General features: G+C 35.9%; 1 protein-coding gene across 1 annotated transcript in view; it reads right to left on the reverse strand.

Annotated features, from left to right (window-relative positions):
• LOC144974631 (uncharacterized) overlaps positions 1 to 20,000 on the reverse strand; it is a 41,316-nt gene that overhangs the window by 20,812 nt on the left and 504 nt on the right. The window contains exon 1 of the mRNA XM_078917698.1: positions 19,797 to 20,000. This exon is cut by the window's right edge and continues 504 nt beyond it. Within this exon, the coding sequence (XP_078773824.1) occupies positions 19,797 to 19,875 (79 nt within the window). The 5' untranslated portion in view covers positions 19,876 to 20,000. The remainder of the gene's footprint in view (positions 1 to 19,796) is intronic.

The raw sequence follows: 20,000 nt of genomic DNA on the forward strand, positions 1-20,000 counted from the left end.
GAACGTCATGTTGGTTGTGCGCATGCGTCTCTCGCCCTCGCCCGCGACAAACCAAACTCATGTAACACACAGTCCTGACGATGGCTGAAAAGTCCTGGAACATCGATGTAGACTGACTCCAACATTGTGGTAAATATTAAAATAATAGATAGATAGATAGATAGATAGATAGATAGATAGATAGATAGATAGATAGATAGATAGATAGATAGATAGATAGATAGATAGATAGATAGATAGATAGATAGATAGATAGTTATAAGCTACAAATTTTGTGTTGAGTAGAGATCATTAATTTGTAGATTCTACGTGGGTGTGTTTACTTATATCTATATATTTGCGCGTGTGTGTGTGTGTTTGTGTGTGTGGATATATATATATATATATATATATATATATATATATATATATATATATATATATATATGCGCGTGCGTTGGGGGAGGGGTGATATGACAAAAGGTTCATAGAGGGTATAAAAATCCCGCGCTTCGATAATATAATTATTATTAATTCTTTTGCCAAGCAAACAACAAGTTACAATACTTAGTGCCCTGTACACACACACACACACGCACACACACATACACACATACACAAACACACACAAACACACACACACCCTTACAAACACACAACAAATAAACCAGTAGAATACATGACGAGGTTAGAATAGCCATGTTGTATAATAATTAGTGCCTCCTTTTTTTCCGGTTATGAAAACAAACAATAGGATTGTTGGTTTAGGTATATTGTATCAGAGCCAGTCATGGTGATATAATGATTAGCTACCTTAATGGCTTTTATAAAGTATATTATTAATTTTGCCTAGGATATTTTGACATTTCAACAAAAAAAAAAAAATTAATCAAACTGCTGTTGATTGAACTAGAAAGAACAAATCAAAAATTCTGGGACATTTAAACTAGAAATGTTATTTCAAATGGTAACACCAAATAAAACAACATCAATAACAATTAATAAAATAATAATAATAATAATAATAATAATAATAATAATAATAATAATAATAATAATAATAATAATAATAATAATAATATAAAAATAATAATAATAATAATAATAATAATAATAATAATAATAACAATAATAATAATAATAATATAATAATAATAATAATATATAATGATAATAATAATGATAATAATAATAATAATAATAATAATAATAATAATAATAATAATAATAATAATAATAATAATAATAATAATAATAATAATAATATAATAATACTATTATTATTATTATTATTATTATTATTATTATTATTATTATTATTATTATTATTATTATTGTTATTATTATTATTATAATTATTATCATTTATGACAACTTTGATATCTTGACAACGATATGTAAATAAATCATTCTGATCCCACTCTGTAATTACTAGATAGTCTAAATCTTAATGAAATGTGACGTAGTATATCCAGTAATGGGCTTATGGGTTGGTTATAGTACCCAGTTTGGGTGACGTATTGAAGGCATGAGATTAGTATTAGCAAAGACGTCCTTATGATCAAACTGATCGTGACCCCTTGTCTCAAAACAGTATTTTGTCGGGAAAACGCTAAAATTCAAATTACAGCCAACCTTATTAAGAAATAAGAAATTTAGATTTTTTTTTAGCATTCTAAAATCTATAACCATTCTCTTCAATACAACATACACATGAAGAGTTGCCTACTTGGAATTTCAAAAATATGACCCATCGTCTCAAAACGGAATTATGTCGGGATGGACCAGATGCTAAAAAGTCAAATTATAGTTAAACTAGTCAAAAATATGAAACATTGGTATCTACCACAGTAAAATATGATACTCCTTCTCATCTATAAAACATATAAACTCAACTTAGGCATGATATTTCTGGCTACAAATTCCATTTTCAGGATCTTAATCATCCCGACTTAATACCGTTTTGAGACGAGAGGTCACAAATTCGTAGTTTCCTAGGGAAAATAAGAAAAAGGCATTTTAAACAGCTTTAGGAATAAATCTTTTATTGCCGTCAGAATGGTCCAAAGAATTCTCCTAAGTTCTGAATAATATAGGTTCTGAGGAACTAAACGTTCCTTTTCAACAATATTTATTGAGTCAAAGAGGAGAATGCAGTTCTGTAGCTGGAGCCGAAAAGTCGTATTTTTTACGAATTTTTCGTGGTACTAGGCAGGTCTGCACATGCCACCCAAGTCTGATATTTTGGTTATAAATTCAATTTTCAGCATCTTAGTCATCCCGACATAATAATAATAATAATAATAATAATAATAATAATAATAATAATAATAATAATAATAATAATAATAATAATAATAATAATAATAATTAATAATAGATCTTTATTGTCCATAAATATGGCAATTTGTCATTTAGTCATTTATTATTGAATTAATACCGTTTTGATGCGATGGAATACAATTTTGCCAGAATGACTAATTGATTTGTCTCGCTCTGAACTAAGCGCTCTAAACATATAGACGGAGAATGAAATAAGGTTGATTTTTTTCCTTAAATGAAATCATCAAGATAGTCTAGATCCAGTTTTTTTTTTTAATGTTGATCTACGCTTTGGCGTACTTCGATCATTTTAAGAGAATGGCGCAGTCCTTCTCGGTCTAATGTGTATTGAAAACCAGATGTGTTATCCTCTGAACTATCATCATCAGAGGTTTGATCAGCTTAACTCACTCAACCCTAACACCGACTATATCCGTAGTTTACCCATGTTACTTTTTACCCCATATCTATTACATTTTTCTGAGACAAATTATAGGCGTAGTATCAAAGCTAATGTTATTTAGTTTTTGTATGTCAATGGTAGTTTAATAAAACTATGTACATGCTCAGTTTTAATACATCATTTTCCAGTTTTGAAAAGTTGCAAAAATCTCTAGGATTGAGTGAGTTAAAATACAATGGCACAAGGGAGCGCGTATCTCTGAGGTATAGATCGGAGGTTTGATCAGCGGATTGGCGGGGAGGCTACTTCAGGGGTATGATCAACGAACTATCAATGATATTATAATGAAATATAAATGGATCGATATGAATGTACTCGTTTGGTTGATTATTTTCCCAAAAGTCGTGGGTCCAAATCCGATTACCTTTGACATGTTCACACGGCATTCCATTCCATTATCACACATGATGGTAAGATTAAGATACAGAACCTTTCGATTATAAGACCGATCAGCTAAATCCATTGTCGTGACTGGAAGACAAATTAACATGTCAGATATCAATTAGCTAAATTAGTTGAGGATTTTGACAGATGACGGACGTTGACTTGTTAGAATTTATTACATGACTGACAACATGTAAAATGGCGATCTTGAAAGCGGCATGAGACACGTCACCGGAAGCGAGGACGAGAGACGCATGCGCGAAACCAGGGTTACGTTCTCTCTGTAAGGGCATGGGACTTGCGCAACTGGACTGGCCATGGCTGAATGGGATAACTCATAAAGTAATCGAGTACATATAAAAATAGAAAATAAATTTGAATTAACCCTCTCCTTACCACCCATTTTCAGGATTTTCCCCAAAACTTCAAACCCAACTAACACAAAATAGATTTTTTATTTCTCATATATATTATAATAGCAGTAAAATTCTTGCGATACATAGTTTCTGTAGCAAAACATGCTCTACAACACACTGTTCATTTTCTTTAAATTTTATGCTGTACAAAAGAAATTTTAATAAGAAAAAGGTTGGTTGTATCGTAACGAATGTGACGATTTTCCTATAGTTGGTAAGGAGGGGGTTAACAAATTCATAATGTTTTAAAGAAATTCACGGATACAAATGGGGTTGATTTAACATTTTTTATTGTAAATGGACAACCATACTTTGTGTCGGTTGAGAGAAGTTCCATGACATCAATGAGCCCGTAACACTTTGGGTTATCAGACCTCCCAATAAGTACACATCACCTTTGGGGAATGAATGTGCGGCTATGTGGTCTAGTGGTATGACACTCGCTTTCGGGTCGGAAGGTCCTGGGTTCGAGCCTCGCGCTCGGCGCATAGTTGAGTCCTTGGAAAAGGCTCTTTACTCACATTTTCTCACCGTACTCTGGTGTAAAATGAGTACCTGGTCGTTAACAGCGTTGTCTTTGTCCGAAAAATTGTAATATCGCCTAACAGGCGTCATGTCCTGTACTACATGTTAAATGTGCTGTTGACTGGGACCCTTGTAACCCTTGATAATAGCGATTTGCGCTACACTTTGGATAATGACCTCAAGCTATTGTAGATTCTCAAAGTTACACAAGTCTATTTTCAAATTTGTTACCCACCGAGTCCATTGCGAATTACGTTTATGATCAAACGGATCAGATGAAAACTCCGTGTTTTATTGACAGGTGTCTCAGCGTTGCGTTTGTTGCTTTTCAACCTAAAAGGTACAATACCAAGCACATACGCTTGTTGAGTTATTGGGCAAGCAACCATACCTATTTTCTACCACTTTACAAGATTATGAGCTAAGCATGAGATATTTGATTTACTTGATAACCAAATGGAATAAGGGCAAATTTATTTCATTGGTTTAAGCAGATTGACTAAAAATGTAATACTTTAATGTAATAGGAATAATTCGGAAATTTACCACTGTTGGACGCCACCTATAATCCCGAGACAGAGGACCATACGCACAACCAACATCACTTTCTATCCTAATAACTTCCAGACGACCACAGACTATAGAGAAGCCAAAGAGGGTCCTGATTTCACACTAAGGTGTTCCTATATTTGATTTGTCCAAATGTTTAAAACTGATTCTTACAGCATACAATTAAAGACGTGCATTACACTGAATTTTAACTTGATACAATTAAATGGGCATAAAAAGGCAGTTTAATTATATGGTTTACATTTTACATGGCGCACGTTATATTCATCTATTTAAAGTTGTTGAAAAAGAAAGAAGCAGGATATTTAAGAGAAGAAAAGAGAGAATAGAGATGATACAAAAAATATTAAATCAACCTTATTTTACTGAGTTATGAAATGGTTAGATTCGGTTTAAGTTATTACATAAAAATATTTAGTAATTATAGACCAACTAGCCTTTTCGATGAAACATGACAATAATGCATTTATTGAATACAATCTTTTTGTTTCATTTAAATAGACTTTATGAAGATTAATTATCCTTTAATTATGATAAGCAAAATTTAATAATTTGAAGATGCATCTGAGTCAAAATAAACCTAATTATATACAAATATTATTCAAAATTCACAGTATGGAACAATAGTTGAAGTCACATTGCCCACAAGCACCGTGTTATAAAAAAAAAATAGGTTACATTACTTATTAGCTGCAAACTTTTCATAATCTTGTACAAATGGTAAAGTCAACATGACTACAGATTTAAAAGGTTTTTTTTCTCTTCGATACGCTTTTATTGCCTCGAGAAATATTCATAAGGCGATCCCATTTCATATTAGACCAATACTAACATAGAGTTACATTAGAAAAGACTCGTGTGGTTACTGTTAAGATAGAGAAAAGACTCGATTTCACGGTGTCATATAAAGTATGTCCCTATAAAAGACTTATATTCTAAAACTTAGAAAGCTGGCATCGTCTAGGAAATGCTAACCAAAAGGATAACCGATATCCACTACGCGTGTTTGTGCCCTTTACGCAACACCTAAGTTCCTTAACTCCCAGATTCCATAATCATGGACAACAACAACCCATCCTGATACCGGACATCCTCATATCAAGGATAAATAAATTCGTCAGCCCATAGTTACGAGATATCAATCAAGCCATACCATAACAAAGTCACTCCCGTAGAATACAGGGATCCTACTTTGCTTATAAGTTTACGGAGAAAACAAGATTGATGCCTTTCTCACAATAACACCCACACTACGTAGTTTAATTCAAACTTCCGGGCCATAGGTGCATGATCTGATACGACCTGTATCAACAAAAGAAGGGTTGTTCCGGAGGGATTACAATAACAACAACAACTAATACTACGACGACGTACATCCTGTCGTAAACTGACGCCTACACGGAAGCATTTCGTTACAATGTACCAGATGCTGAGAATTAAGTTTAAGATCAAACGGATCAGATTGAAAACTCCCAAGTGTTTATTTAGCATGGAACAGTGTGGCTCAGCGGTGCGGTCTTTGCTTCTTACCCAAAAGGTACCAAGACCAAGTTCGACTACCCGCCTTGTTGAGTAGCCTTGGGCAAGCCACCATACCACGTCCTAGCTCACTTTGCAGCTCTGCACTGCGGCTGACGCCTGGGTTATTTCGATCTTCCCTTGGAATAGACCCAAAAGAATAAAGGGAATTTCATTTCATTTAGTTTTAAGCAGTTCTAAAAATTGTAATTACTCTCCTAATGGTAATAGGGAATGAGATTAGCGGAAGAGTAGCGTCCATTGATTGGACGTCACCTATAGTCCGCGAGGACGAGAGACGCATGCGCACAACCAACATCACTTTCTCTCTCTAATAACTTTTCCGCCGATGACGCCACAGACTATGGGTGACGTCCAATCAAGGGACGCTACTCTTCCGCTAATCTCATTCCCTATAGTTTGATTGCACTGAAATGTTTTAAAACTGGATCTTCAGCAACAGATTAAGACGGACATTACACTGAATTGACACCGTTGATACATTTAATGGGCATAAAAATGATGCCAGGTTTCAATTATATTTTCTGTTCTACATTTACATGGCGCACGTTTATCACATTTCGATCTATTTAAGTTTGAAACAGAATGAGAGAGAGAGAGAGAGAGAGAGAGAGAGAGAGAGAGAAGAGAGAGAGAGAGATAGGGATAAAAAAAATATTGAAATAAACCATTATTTTACTGAGGTTATGAAAATGTGTTAGTTTCCGGTTTAAGTTATGTACATAAAAATATTTCCCAGGTAACTATAGAAACCAGACAACACTTTTCGATGAAACCATGACAACTATATCATTGTATTGAATATCACACTCTTTCCCTTGTTTCGAGTGTTTATTAGACTTTATGAAGGCGTGAATAACCTTTAAATGTTCATTGAATTAAGCAAATTAATAATTGAAAGATCGCCAGTCTGAGTCTGAAATAAACCTAAATCTGTTATACAGATATGATTGTAAATTGGATTCAATAGTCTGATGTCACATCGCCCAGCAACGGCGGCCACCGTGGTTATAAAAAAAAGAAAATAGGTACTTTTTATTCTTTATGCTGGCTAGAACTTTTCATATATCTTGTGATCAGAATGTGTAAAAGTCAAAACATGATCAGATTTATAAGGTTTTTTTTCCTCTGGATACGCTTTTATTGCTCGTCGGAGAAATATTTCATAAGGGCGTCCGCCATAGTTCCGATAGTTTAGAGCCAGTAACTAAGTTACCATGCGTCATTACGAGAGAAGTGACGGCACGACTGTTGAAACGTATTACGGAGAGAAATAAAATTATAACACGGTGTCCATATAAAGTATTTCCCTGATTTAAAAGACTTATTATTCTAAAACTATATGGGACAGCGTGGCTCAGCGGTATGGTCTTTGCTTCGTACCCAAAAGGTACCGAGTTCGACTACCGCCGTGTTATGTGGCCTTGAGCAAGTCACCTAGCCTTAGCTCACTTTGCGGCACTGCACTGCGGCTGACGCCTGGATTATTCCAGTCTTCCTTTGGAATAGATCCTAACGAAAAATTTCCCCTTAGGGATGAATAAAGGGAATTTATGTTTTTTTAATTTATTTTTATATTAGATTTTTACATTTGTTTTGTACCATCTTCTAAGATAAAGCCATTTAATTATGTCTGTAAGTCATTGAGCCGCATTCCATCACCAACGTTATCAAAATCATATGATCTTAAACGACCCCATTTTTATCTCCTTCTATTTCGGAATAGCAACAACAGTGAGTCAAAAGTCTTTGTGTAATGTGATTGCCTGAAACGAAATCACCACAAGTAGATCAACAAAATTTCAGAGCAGTTTTGCAGATCGGTACAGGATGTGAAGAGGGTAGAAGAATGGTATTTTAATTTGTGCGGCTATGTGGTCTCGTGGTATGACACTCGCTTTCGGATCGGAAGTCCTGGGTTCGAGCCTCGCTCTCGGCGCATAGTTGAGTCCTTGGAAAAGACTCTTTACTCACATTCTTTCACTGTAATCAGGTGTAAAATGAGTACATCTGGCCGTTAACAGCGTTGTCTTTGTCCGAAAAATTGTAATACCGCCTAACAGGGTCATGTCCCGTCCAACATGTTAAATGTTGCTGTTGACCAGGGATCCCTTGTAAAGCGCTTTGAGCACATTTAGTGGATATTGCTCTATATAAAAACTATTTTTCTAACGAAATCACCACAAGTAGATCAATCAAATTTCAGCGCAGTTTGGCAGATCGTTACACAGGGTGTGAAAGGGTAGAAGAATGGTATTTTAAATTTGTTAAGAGACAAAGTAGCAAAGATTGACCACACATCGTTTGCTAATAGGATTCAGTAGTCTGACGTCATGTCGCCCAGCAACCAGCAGCTTGGTTCTAAACAAAGAAAATAAATGTAGGTACTGTTTATTCGTCATGCTGGTTAGAACTTTTTCACATGTACAGACGAAACAAGTTATCTTTCATTACATTTTATTTGTTTTCCACGTTTGTTTGTGTATTGTTGTGCTGACGAAGGGTTTGTACCCGAAACGTCCATTGTCTGTTTTGTTCCCATACGAAGCCTTTCCATTTTCACTCTTTCGTTAGTATTGTCCATATAAACAATGTTAAATCAGGCCCGTAATTGCTTTTGGTTATCAGACCTGCTAATTTGTGTACTTAGTTAAAACTGTTTTTATTGTATCTGGTTCATCCCTCGGTTATACCTGGTTGACACGGCGGGTCACAAACAGATAATGTCCATCTCTGCTCATCAATCCGACACTGATGATGTTGATGAGGATGATGATGATGCAAACTTGTCATGCCGTGAAGACCAGGTTATCAATAACATGTATTTTGTGGAGATCATTGCATCCGGGTTGTCTACCATTAGCGGATGTGACGCATCGGCTGTCAAATGAGTCGCGCTAACAGTAAAATAAAAACCACTTGATGATGTGATAAACTGATATAAATACATCACCAGCGATTATATTATCAGCAGTCATCAGTAAAAGGAAAGATAATCCGGTTGCATTCTGTCCCCGCGGAAAAATGCCATTTTTCATACCAAATTATGCCAAAATTATGCCCCAAAAATGCCAAATTATGCCCAAAATGACAAATTATGCCACAAATTATGTCAAAAAATTGCCAAAAAATGCCACAAATAATTCTAATATACACGCGTATACCAAAATATTCTTATTTACGGTAATAATGATAACATTGATATTGACATTGCATACAAAGACATGAAATAAAATGACAAGTGAATATAAATTTAATATCCCCAATGTTACTACTAATACCAAACGTGCTCAAAGGGGTTCAGTTGTTCAACAGCAACACTTGACATGTAGGACGGGACATGACGCCTGTCATGCGATATTACAATCTTTTTCGGACAAAGACAACGCTGTAAACGGCCAGGCATTCATTTTATACCTGAATACTGTGAGAGAATGTGAGTAAAGAGCGTTTTCCAAGGACCCAACTATGCGCCGAACGAGGCTCGAACCCAGGATCTTCCGATCGGAAATCGAGTGTCATATAACAAGACCACATCGCCGCACGTTCATAATATACAATTGAAGTTTTTATTTTACCGAGCCACTTGACTCAATTTTTACTGTGGGAGCATAGTAGTAGTAGTAGTAGTAGTAGTAGTAGTAGTAGTAGTAGTAGTAGTAGTAGAAGTAGAAGTAGTAGTAGTAGTAGTAGTAGTAGTAGTAGTAGTAGTAGTAGTAGTAGTAGTAGTAGTAGTAGTAGTAGTAGTAGTAGTAGTAGTAGTAGTAGTAGTAGTAGTAGTAGTAGTAGTAGTTAGTAGTAGTAGTAGTAGTAGTAGTAGTAGTAGTATAGTAGTAGTAGTAGTAGTAGTAGTAGTAGTAGTAGTAGTAGTAGTAGTAGTAGTAGTAGTATAGTAGTAGTAGTAGTAGTAGTAGTAGTAGTAGTAGTAGTAGTAGTAGTAGTAGTAGTAGTAGTAGTAGTAGTAGTAGTAGTAGTAGTATAGTAGTAGTAGTAGTAGTAGTAGTAGTAGTAGTAGTAGTAGTAGTAGTAGTAGTAGTAGTAGTAGTAGTAGTAGTAGTAGAGTAGTAGTAGTAGTAGTAGTAGTAGTAGTAGTAGTAGTAGTAGTAGTAGTAGTAGTAGTAGTAGTAGTAGTAGTAGTAGTAGTAGTAGTAGTAGTAGTAGTAGTAGTAGTAGTTAGTAGTAGTAGTAGTAGTAGTAGTAGTAGTAGTAGTAGTAGTAGTAGTAGTAGTAGTAGTAGTAGTAGTAGTAGTAGTAGTAGTAGTAGTAGTAGTAGTAGTAGTAGTAGTTAGTAGTAGTAGTAGTAGTAGTAGTAGTAGTAGTAGTAGTAGTAGTAGTAGTAGTAGTAGTAGTAGTAGTAGTAGTAGTAGTGGTAAGCTTCGCAGTCCGAATGACGCTTGCTGAGAATTGTGTGATTCAGTCATGGTCAATAAGTATAGCTGCTCTCTCCATCCATGCTGTTAATTGTTTCCATTGGTCGCGGTCTTGGGCCAGAGTTTTGAGGCTGTCAAGATCTTGTTTTGACCTTAGTACGGAGGGCACTGCAGTATTTCTGAGTTTTTCAGGGATTAATTCGGCCTCATATGAATCCAGACATATCTGATATGTAGAGAGGTCCTCGTTCAGAGTAGTTACTATTGATGTTGGTGGTCTCCCTACATATTTGTTTCCATGAAGGAAATATTCTGTCATTGCAGTTTGGGCTGGGATGTTATCTTCTCGACGTAAGATGTGACCAAATAGCCTCCATCGCTGTTCTTTTATTATTGTACTCAAGCGTTGGACCCTGGTTTTTTCATAGAGATCAGTATTTGTAATTGTCTCTGGCCAATAGATTCCGTTAAACTCAACCCGTTACAGAAACGCAGACAGACAAACCAAATCCTTTTTTTTTTTTTAGCTTGGGCGACCGAAGAGTTTCTGGAATTACAGAATTTATGAAGGACAACAGACAAAGCCGAAAGGACTCTGCTGACCCGATGACGTCTTCGCCAAACAAGCAGCTTCGAATTGCGTCGTGGAACGTTCGCACCATGTATGAAGCAGGAAAAATCTCTCAAGTTGTGACTGAGATGAGAAGATACAGGCTGCATATACTTGGAGTAAGCGAAACCCACTGGATACAATCCGGGGACACACGCTTAGAAAGAATGACTCAACTATAACAAAGAAAGTATTGGACTGGAACCCTCAGGACAGAAGATCAAGGGGAAGGCCACGAGGAACATAGAGAAGAATTAAAGAAGCTGATATACAGAGAAGTGGTAAGACCTGGAATGAGATTTTTTTAAAAAGTTAGCTCGGGATAGAGAAGGATGGAAACCGTTTGTCTGTGGCCTAAACCCTGACCCAGGGTGAAAAAGGCAATGATGATGAGGATGAATAGATTCCGATTATGTGGGAGTATAAGTGCTGAATAATTCAATTCTCTGATCAGACCCACAGATAAGTACACGTCGTTTATGATTCATTAGGATAATAATTATAACAATATGATATTATACGACACCATCGTCTATTGTTGTTCGCACATTCGTATCCGTCAATCTACGTCACAGGTTAACCCTTTCCTTACCATCATCATCATCTAGTCAGCTGATCCTGCGTAGGACGTTGCTTCCCGAACTTTCTTGCGAAACAGATTACGGTTTTCCGCCAGTCTACTTGCTTGAGTTGCTGTCATTCCCAGCCATTCACATATATCTTGTTCCCAGCTTCTTGTTGGTCTACCTCTTCCTCTCTTGCCGTCTACCATTGTCTGCAGAATGTGCTTTTCTAATGATTCGTGGCGAGTCGTGTGGCCAAAATAGTTTAGTTTCAATTTCTTTACAGTTTGAAGAAGAATTGGTGATTTTATTCCGATCCTTCTCAGGACTTCTTTGTTTGTTTGTTTTTCAGTCCATGATATTCTGAGTATTTTTCTGTAGCATGCCATTTCAAAAGCTGTGATCTTTGTGCTCTCTGCTTTGCTGATAGTCCATGCTTCGCATCCATATGTTGCAGTTGGGAAAACAACACTTTTGAGGATTTTGATTTTTGTTTGAATGCACTGCCCTTTCCAGATATTATTCATCTTTTCTAGCTTTGATCTTGCCATTGCTAGTCTCCTCCTGATCTCTGGGGCCGATTTCCCGTTGTACTCAATCCTGGCTCCAAGATATTCAAAATTCTTTACTCTTTCTATTTCTTCTCCATTGATTTTTATGATGGCATCTGTTTTGCATTTGTCAGTATTCATGATTTTGGTCTTCTTTATATTCAGCTTAAGGCCTTTGGTCTCGCTATGTTCCTTTACAGATGTTATTAGATTCTCTAGTCCCCCCGGTGTTGTGGACAATAGTGCAGTGTCGTCTGCGTACCTCAGATCTTTTATGGGTAGACCTTGCATTTTAGGTTCGTTGTAATTACTTCTCCTGACATCGTTTTCCACATCTCGCATTATACCTTCAGTGTAAATGCTGAACAAATGGGGTGATAGAATACATCCCTGTCTTACTCCTTTTGTAACTTTGAACCATTCTGTTGTTCCGCTTTCTAGTTGTACCGCTGATTGTTGGTTCTCATAGAGGGATCTTATCAGGTTTCTAATTCTAGGATCAAAGTTCATCTCCAGGAGAGTTTCCCATAGTTTCTCATGATTAACACAATCAAAAGCTTTCGAATAGTCTATAAAACAAGTGTGGAGGCCAGAATTTACTTCTCGATGCTTCTGAATAATTTGACGCAAATTGAATATGTGGTCTCTTGTCCCTCTGTTTTTTCTAAAACCTGCCTGGGTGTTACTGACTTCTTCCAGTTTACGTTCAATCCTGTTCATGATAATTTTTAGAAGGATTTTGCTTGCATGACTGATGAGTGATATTGTTCGGTAGTTGGAGCATAGTTGTAAGTCTCCTTTCTTAGGCAATGGTATAAAAATTGCTCTCCTCCAATCTGAGGGCCAAATTTCTTTCTCCCAAATTTTCGTAAAAGTCTTAGATATACTTCAACTCCTTCATCTTCGCTTGCTTTTATCATCTCAGCTTGAATGTTGTCACAACCTGGACTTTTCCCATCTTTAAGTGATTTAATTGCCCATTCTATTTCAGATTTTAGAGGTGGTAAGCTAGATTCTTCGTTTTCATTTTGCATGTTGTTTTGCAAAGGTTGGATTTCGTTTATTTGGTCTTCACAATATCTTTTCCACCTATTTGCTATGTCTTCTGCTTCTGTGAGGGGTTTACCTTGCTCATCTTTTATCACCCCTATTCGTGATTGAAAACTTTTTGTGATGGTTTTTATTTCATCATACATTTCCCTGGTCTTGTTTTCTCTCTGAAGGTCTTCTATTTTTCTGCATTTTCTCATGAGATATTCTTTCTTATCCGTTCTGCACAGCTTTTTCACTTCCTTAGCTATCTCTTTGTATACATTGCTATGAGTGCCATGAGTCGTCTTTGCGTCTTTCCTCTCTTTGATTTTGTTTAGTGTATTTTCACTCATCCATGGTTGTTTTTTTGCCCCGTTTTTTAGGAAGGTGTTTTTCAGCGGATTCCAAGTATATTTTCCTTGTCTCATTTGCGATCTCATCTCCTTACCAACTATAGGAAAATTGTCACAATCGTTACGATACAGCCAACATTTTTCTTATTCAAATTTCTCATGTACATCATAACATTTAAAGAAAATGAACAGTGTGTTGTAGAATATGTTTTTGCTGAAGAAATTATGCACCGGAAGAACTTTACTGCTAGTGTGTTTGAGTGATAAAAAATATATTTTTGTGTTAGTTGGGTGTGAAATTTTGGGGAAAATCCTGAAAATGGCTGGTAAGGAGAGAGTAAATAATACCTTGATATTTCCGATTTGTTTCACATAATCCTCAGTATTTTTCCAATGAAACATTAAATTGTGCGATCCTTGAAACTAGCGCCATTGTTTGAATAAGTTATGGATCACTTTTATTTTCAAGTTCTAAAATGTTTCATTCTAACCATCATGAAAGACGACATCAAAACGTTTCTTATTTATCATGTTGTACCTTAAATTACACACACACACCCACACACACCCACACACACCCACACACACATACACACACATACACAGACATTGTATATATATATATATATATATATATATATATATATATATATATATATATATATATAAAACCATGAACTTTTATAGTCTGGTTAATGCAGTTTAGTGAGAATTGCTCATATTATACGCGGATGGCCAAAAAAAAATCAATAACAATGACCCGAGTGACGTCAACTTCGATCTATCTATTGAGTCAAGAAAGTGTATGCAATTCTGTGGTTCTCCAGTGGTGCTAGGCAGATCTGCTATTATGATCGCGGGCGCGTTCTTTCTATATACATAGTATAATATTAACCGATAAATAAGCAGCATTGAATAGAGCAATTCATGTAGGTACCATTCAAATGTTGGTTATTGGCAAACGATGGATTGTAGGTCTGAAACGTGTCCTATTTATTTAGTATTTCGTTCCATTTTAAATCTATTTTATTCATAATTGTTCAATAATTTTAACATCCTGAGATTCAGGCTTATAGAACCAATACTATACACAAAATGACAACAAAGGTCGGTGTTCTAAACCCAACCTTTTTTTTTTTTATTCAATGAACAAGGACATATTTGCATACTTTCGAATTTAAAGGAAAGCAATAAGACCCTCTGGAAAGATCGGTATCAAAGAGAAAAATAACTTGAGCTTTTATATAGCGCAATATCCACTAAACGTGCTCAAAGCAACAGCGACACTTAACATGTAGTATCAACTACGATCGTTTCAAACAGCCATGACACCAAAGAGCGACTTTTTCTAGTGGGTTTGATCGGAGCCATCGTACAGTTTTAGATAGTATGCGCTTGGCTAAGAAGCTCACCACATTGTCATCCGGAAGTATAACGGACCAACACAAAAAACGATGTGTAACCTTGAACGTTTATAGTCTAGTTAATACAGTTTAGTGAGAATTACTCATAAACAGCAACAAAGACTCGATTGACGTCAACTTCATTCTATCTATAGCCTGATACTAAAACCCACTAAGACCCATACGTTGATGTCATTTATAGGTTTGTGGATCGCCCAGTGAGTTGTCTTTAGTAGTGGTCAAGAAACAAGTGATCCCTTTGGTTTGACTGTTGACTACAACCGTAGCCATCGTAAAGTTATGGCCTGACACTGACCAAAAAGTGAAGTCAAAAGACCAGTCTTTGGCCACAAAAGAAACCAAATCGTGAGTTGTATTCAATAGTTCAACCAATGAAATAACTTGTTTCCTTGAGCTCTACTAACGACAACTCACTAGGCGCTATATAAACCTAAAAAAAAAATGACGTCAAACTGCCAGTCCTAGAGGGTTCAAGCGAGCCATCGTAAAGTTAACGATGGCTACGGTTCGAGTGTCAGGCTATAGATAGAACGAAGATGACGTCACTCAGGCCTTTGTTATTGATTTTGTCATCCTTTTGTGAGTTGTTCTCACTAAACTGTATTATCCGGACTATAAAAGTTCATGGTTACACAGAGTTTGTGTGTTGCTCCGTTATACTTCCGGATGGCAATGTTGTGAACTCCTTGGCCAAGCGCATTCTATCTATAGATAGTATGCGCTTGGCTAAGAAGCTCATAACATTGCCATCCGGAAGTACAACAGACCAACACACAAAATTGTGTGTATCCATGAACGTTTATAGTCGGGTTAATACAGTTCAGTTAGCATTACTCATAAACGTGGATGGCAAAAAAACAATAACAAATACACGAGTGACGTCATCTTCGAACTATCTATATAATATGTTAACGATGGCTACGCTACAACTCACGATTTTCTTTTCTTTTGTGCCCAAAGACTCGTCTTTGGCGTCATTTGTTGGTCAGAATCAGCGTAGTCATCGTTAACTGACACTGGCCCAAAAAGATGACGTCAAAAGACCAGTCTTTGGCCACAAAAGAAAACAAATCATGAGTTGTCTTCAATATTTTTAGTGTCAGGCTATTATAGATAGAACGAAGTTAACGTCAATCGAGTCTTTGTTATTGTTTTTTGACATCCACATTTATGAGTAATTCTCACTTAACTGTATTATCCAGACCATAAAAGTTCATGGTGACACATAGTTTTGTGTGTTAAGATGTTATACTTCCGGATGGCAATGTTGTGAGCTTTTTAGCCAAGACTTACTATCTATAAGTTAATTATGGCGACACTAAGACCCTTATTTTAACGTCATTTTTAGGTATGTAGATCGTTTATTGTCTGATTGATATAATTTAGTGAAAACTAATCACTAACAGGTCTAAAAACAATAACAAAGAGCTGAGTGATGTCAACTTCGTTCCCTCTATAGATGAAACGAAACTGACGACACTCAGCACTTTGTTATTGGTTTTAGAACCAGCTATTTTAATATTACAAGCAGTAGTCCTGCAGAGCCATCTGGCCCATGGAGCCGGAGTTTATCCCGGTTTCTATAGTAAAGAAATGCAGCTTGTCCAAGGAGCTCGTATCCAAAACTTTGCCATCGAAGTATAACGGACCACACCACATCAACTCTGTGTAACATGAACTTTTAAAGCGGTTAATGAGTTTAGTAGTACCTAAACGCAGAGCAAACATAACAAAGGCCTGGGACGTTTGCATCGGTATCTATAGCGTGAAACAGACAATAGCAATTGCTTGCTATCCTTTGGATAGGACGCTCGTCTATCGCAAAGTACTTTTCCGCCAAATCTAACAGACTCAGCTACCGATTCACAGCTGCGTGGACAGGGGGAGGGTCATTTTTAAAATGGCGGATATTATGAGTATTTTACCTAAACACATAGCATCAATAAGTTAATAAAGGCTACGTTTTGGCCAGGAAATTTAGTTGAACACATGTCACCACACGGTTTAAACGTATATTGGGGTTTGTGACTCTCAAATTAAACATCTAATTATATTATATACTTATTTATTTATTGATTTAGTTTTCTTTTTTTTTTAAATTCTTATCTTGTTATCATTTAATGGGTTTTTTTGGGGTTTTTTTTTTTGTTTTTTTTTTTTACTTTTTAATTTACGGGGTTTTTTGGGGGTTTTTTGTTTTGTTTTTTTTCTTTGGGTTTTTTTTTAAGGTCATTATCCCTATACCTGTTTATTGTCGTATTTAAAAGACGGAGATAAATCTAAACTGGCAAAGTGACGACAAACATTGGGTGTCTCCCATGCCTGAGGTTTAAAAAAATAAATAAATAAATTTAAAAAATAAAATAATAAATTATATTATAATATTATACGGTCTCCACGCCATCTTGTGGGACGAAACAAAATGGCCCTATATTATAATACAATTGGCTGTTTACCTCCATTGAAGGATTGTGCTTTTGTCATGTCGTAGCTAGACTAGCCGCCTCATATATTATCTTCAGACATGACAGAAAAGCACAGGAGATCAAAATAATAATGGTCTGTGTTATATATACGAGTATATATCCTGTTATAACATTGTGTATAAGAACATCCGTTACAAACGAGCAGAGAAGTAAATGGAAATACAACATTGAGACTATATAATAATAGGAACAAGGTAGCCAACAGATAGTTTGCGCTTGGCTAAGAAGCTCACAACATTACCATCCGGAAGTATAACGTACCAACACACAAAACTCAGTGTTACCATTAACTTTTATAGTCTGGATAATAAAGTTCAGTGAGAGACTTTAACTCCCTCCTGACCAGCCATTTTCAGGATTTTCCCCAAAACTTCACACCCAACTAACACAAAAATATATTTTTTATCACTCAAACACAATAGCAGTTAAGTTCTTGCAATACATAAATTTCTTAAGCAAAACATGCTCTAAAACACAATATTCATTTTCTTTAAATTTTATGATGTACAAAAGAAATTTGAATATATTTATCTATCTATTTATCTATATATCTATTTATATATCTCAAGGATATTTATTTATCCATCCATCTATATATCCATCTTTCTAATCCCCTATCTACCTCTTTTACACGCAACACACACACACACACACACACACACACACACAATATATATATATATATATATATATATATATATATATATATATATATGAGTGTTGGTGGGTACTCGTAGGTACGAAAGTGCTCGATAATGATGGTTAGAGCTAATATAAAATATAATAATATATATATTCCTCTCTCTCTCTCTCTCTCTCTCTCTCTCTCTCTCTCTCTCTCTCTCTCTCTCTCTCTCTCTCTCTCTCTCTCTACTCTTCTTTTTTATCACCCCTTTTCTACTGTATTATGAAAGGCAGATGGGATGGAACAGCACATACGATGTACATCCATAATATGTCGTACAAAAAAGCTGCCCCAAGCCCTGTGTAATCCTAGGGACTTAACACAACCTGCATGAAGTGTGGGTCAGTTTGGATGTTATTTAATGTGTTTGGTGCTTTAGGCACGATGTGTCATTGATTGCAATCTATTACATTAGTAATCCAGGATTGTTGTGACACTGATAATGATGGTGGTTGTGATAATGATGGTGGTGGTGATGATGATGGTGGTGGTGGTGGTGATGATGATGACGATGATGATGATGATGATGGTGATGATGATGATGATGATGATGATGATGATGATGATGATGATGATGATGACGATGATGCAGTAGCTTAAATGATGATGATGATGATGATGATGATGATGATGATGATGATGATGATTATCATTATGTTGTTGATGATGAAGACGAAGAAGCAAAAGAAGAAGAAGAAGAAGAAGAAGAAGAAGAAGAAGAAGAAGAAGAAGAAGAAGAAGAAGAAGAAGAAGAAGAAGAAGAAGAAGAAGAAGGTGATGATGATGATGATGATGATGATGATGAGGATGATGATGATGATGATGATGATGACAAATAGAGATTCTCATTTTGGACTGTTGAGATAATTAGATACATTTTGTTTAACAACGTTGGAAAACTAACATGCGTCACACATACAAAACAGGAGAAATTCCAAATGCATCTGCTAAATAAAAGGTAAATTGATGCATTGCGTTTGGTTAAAAAAAAACCCCAACAAACTCATAACACCCGCCAGCTAGATATAAAGTAACAACACACAAAACAATGTGTTACCTTAAACGTTTATAGTCTGATTTGGAGGCCTTCCGAAAGCTCCTACATCCCCAGTAGTCTTATTCTAGTAGGGTGTTTGGGATAGGAGGGGGGGGGGGACTTTTTTTATAATGTTCTAGCAGGGGCTTTGGGAGGGGGGGGGGGGAACTTTTTAAAAGAAAAGTTTCCCCCCTCCCAAACCCCCTACTAGAACATTATAAAAACAAGAATAGTGGGGGGATGTAGGAGCTTTCGGAAGGCCTCCCTCCCGTCTGATTAATACAATTTAATGGGGACTACTCATAAAAATGGCTGGCTAAAAACAATAACAAACAACTGAATGACGTCAATTATGTTCTATTTATCTTTATACTCACATTGAAATCAGTTATTGAAATTAATGATTTCTTACCAAAATTTAAAAAAATAATAAAAGTTTGTTGTGGTCAGACTATTATGGCAGAAAGGAAAATGATGTTTACACTTACCCGTTGTGATAAAACCAAAGTACACAAAAAGGCAGATGGGAGAGGATACGAAGCGTCTACTCCAATCGTCCACAAACATTTTTGTTATCTTTTTTGTGTATATTATAACGTGTTGATTATAAAGAGAACACGGGCACACTGTCAATTGGAGCAGCGTCAACACAATGCATTTAATTCACAATCAAAGGCATATCATCTTTATCA

The sequence above is a fragment of the Berghia stephanieae genome, chromosome 6 (assembly GCF_034508935.2).
Source record: "Berghia stephanieae isolate SIO BIC M18660-M18661 chromosome 6, UCSD_Bste_1.3, whole genome shotgun sequence".
In the NCBI taxonomy this organism is placed as follows: domain Eukaryota; kingdom Metazoa; phylum Mollusca; class Gastropoda; order Nudibranchia; family Aeolidiidae; genus Berghia; species Berghia stephanieae.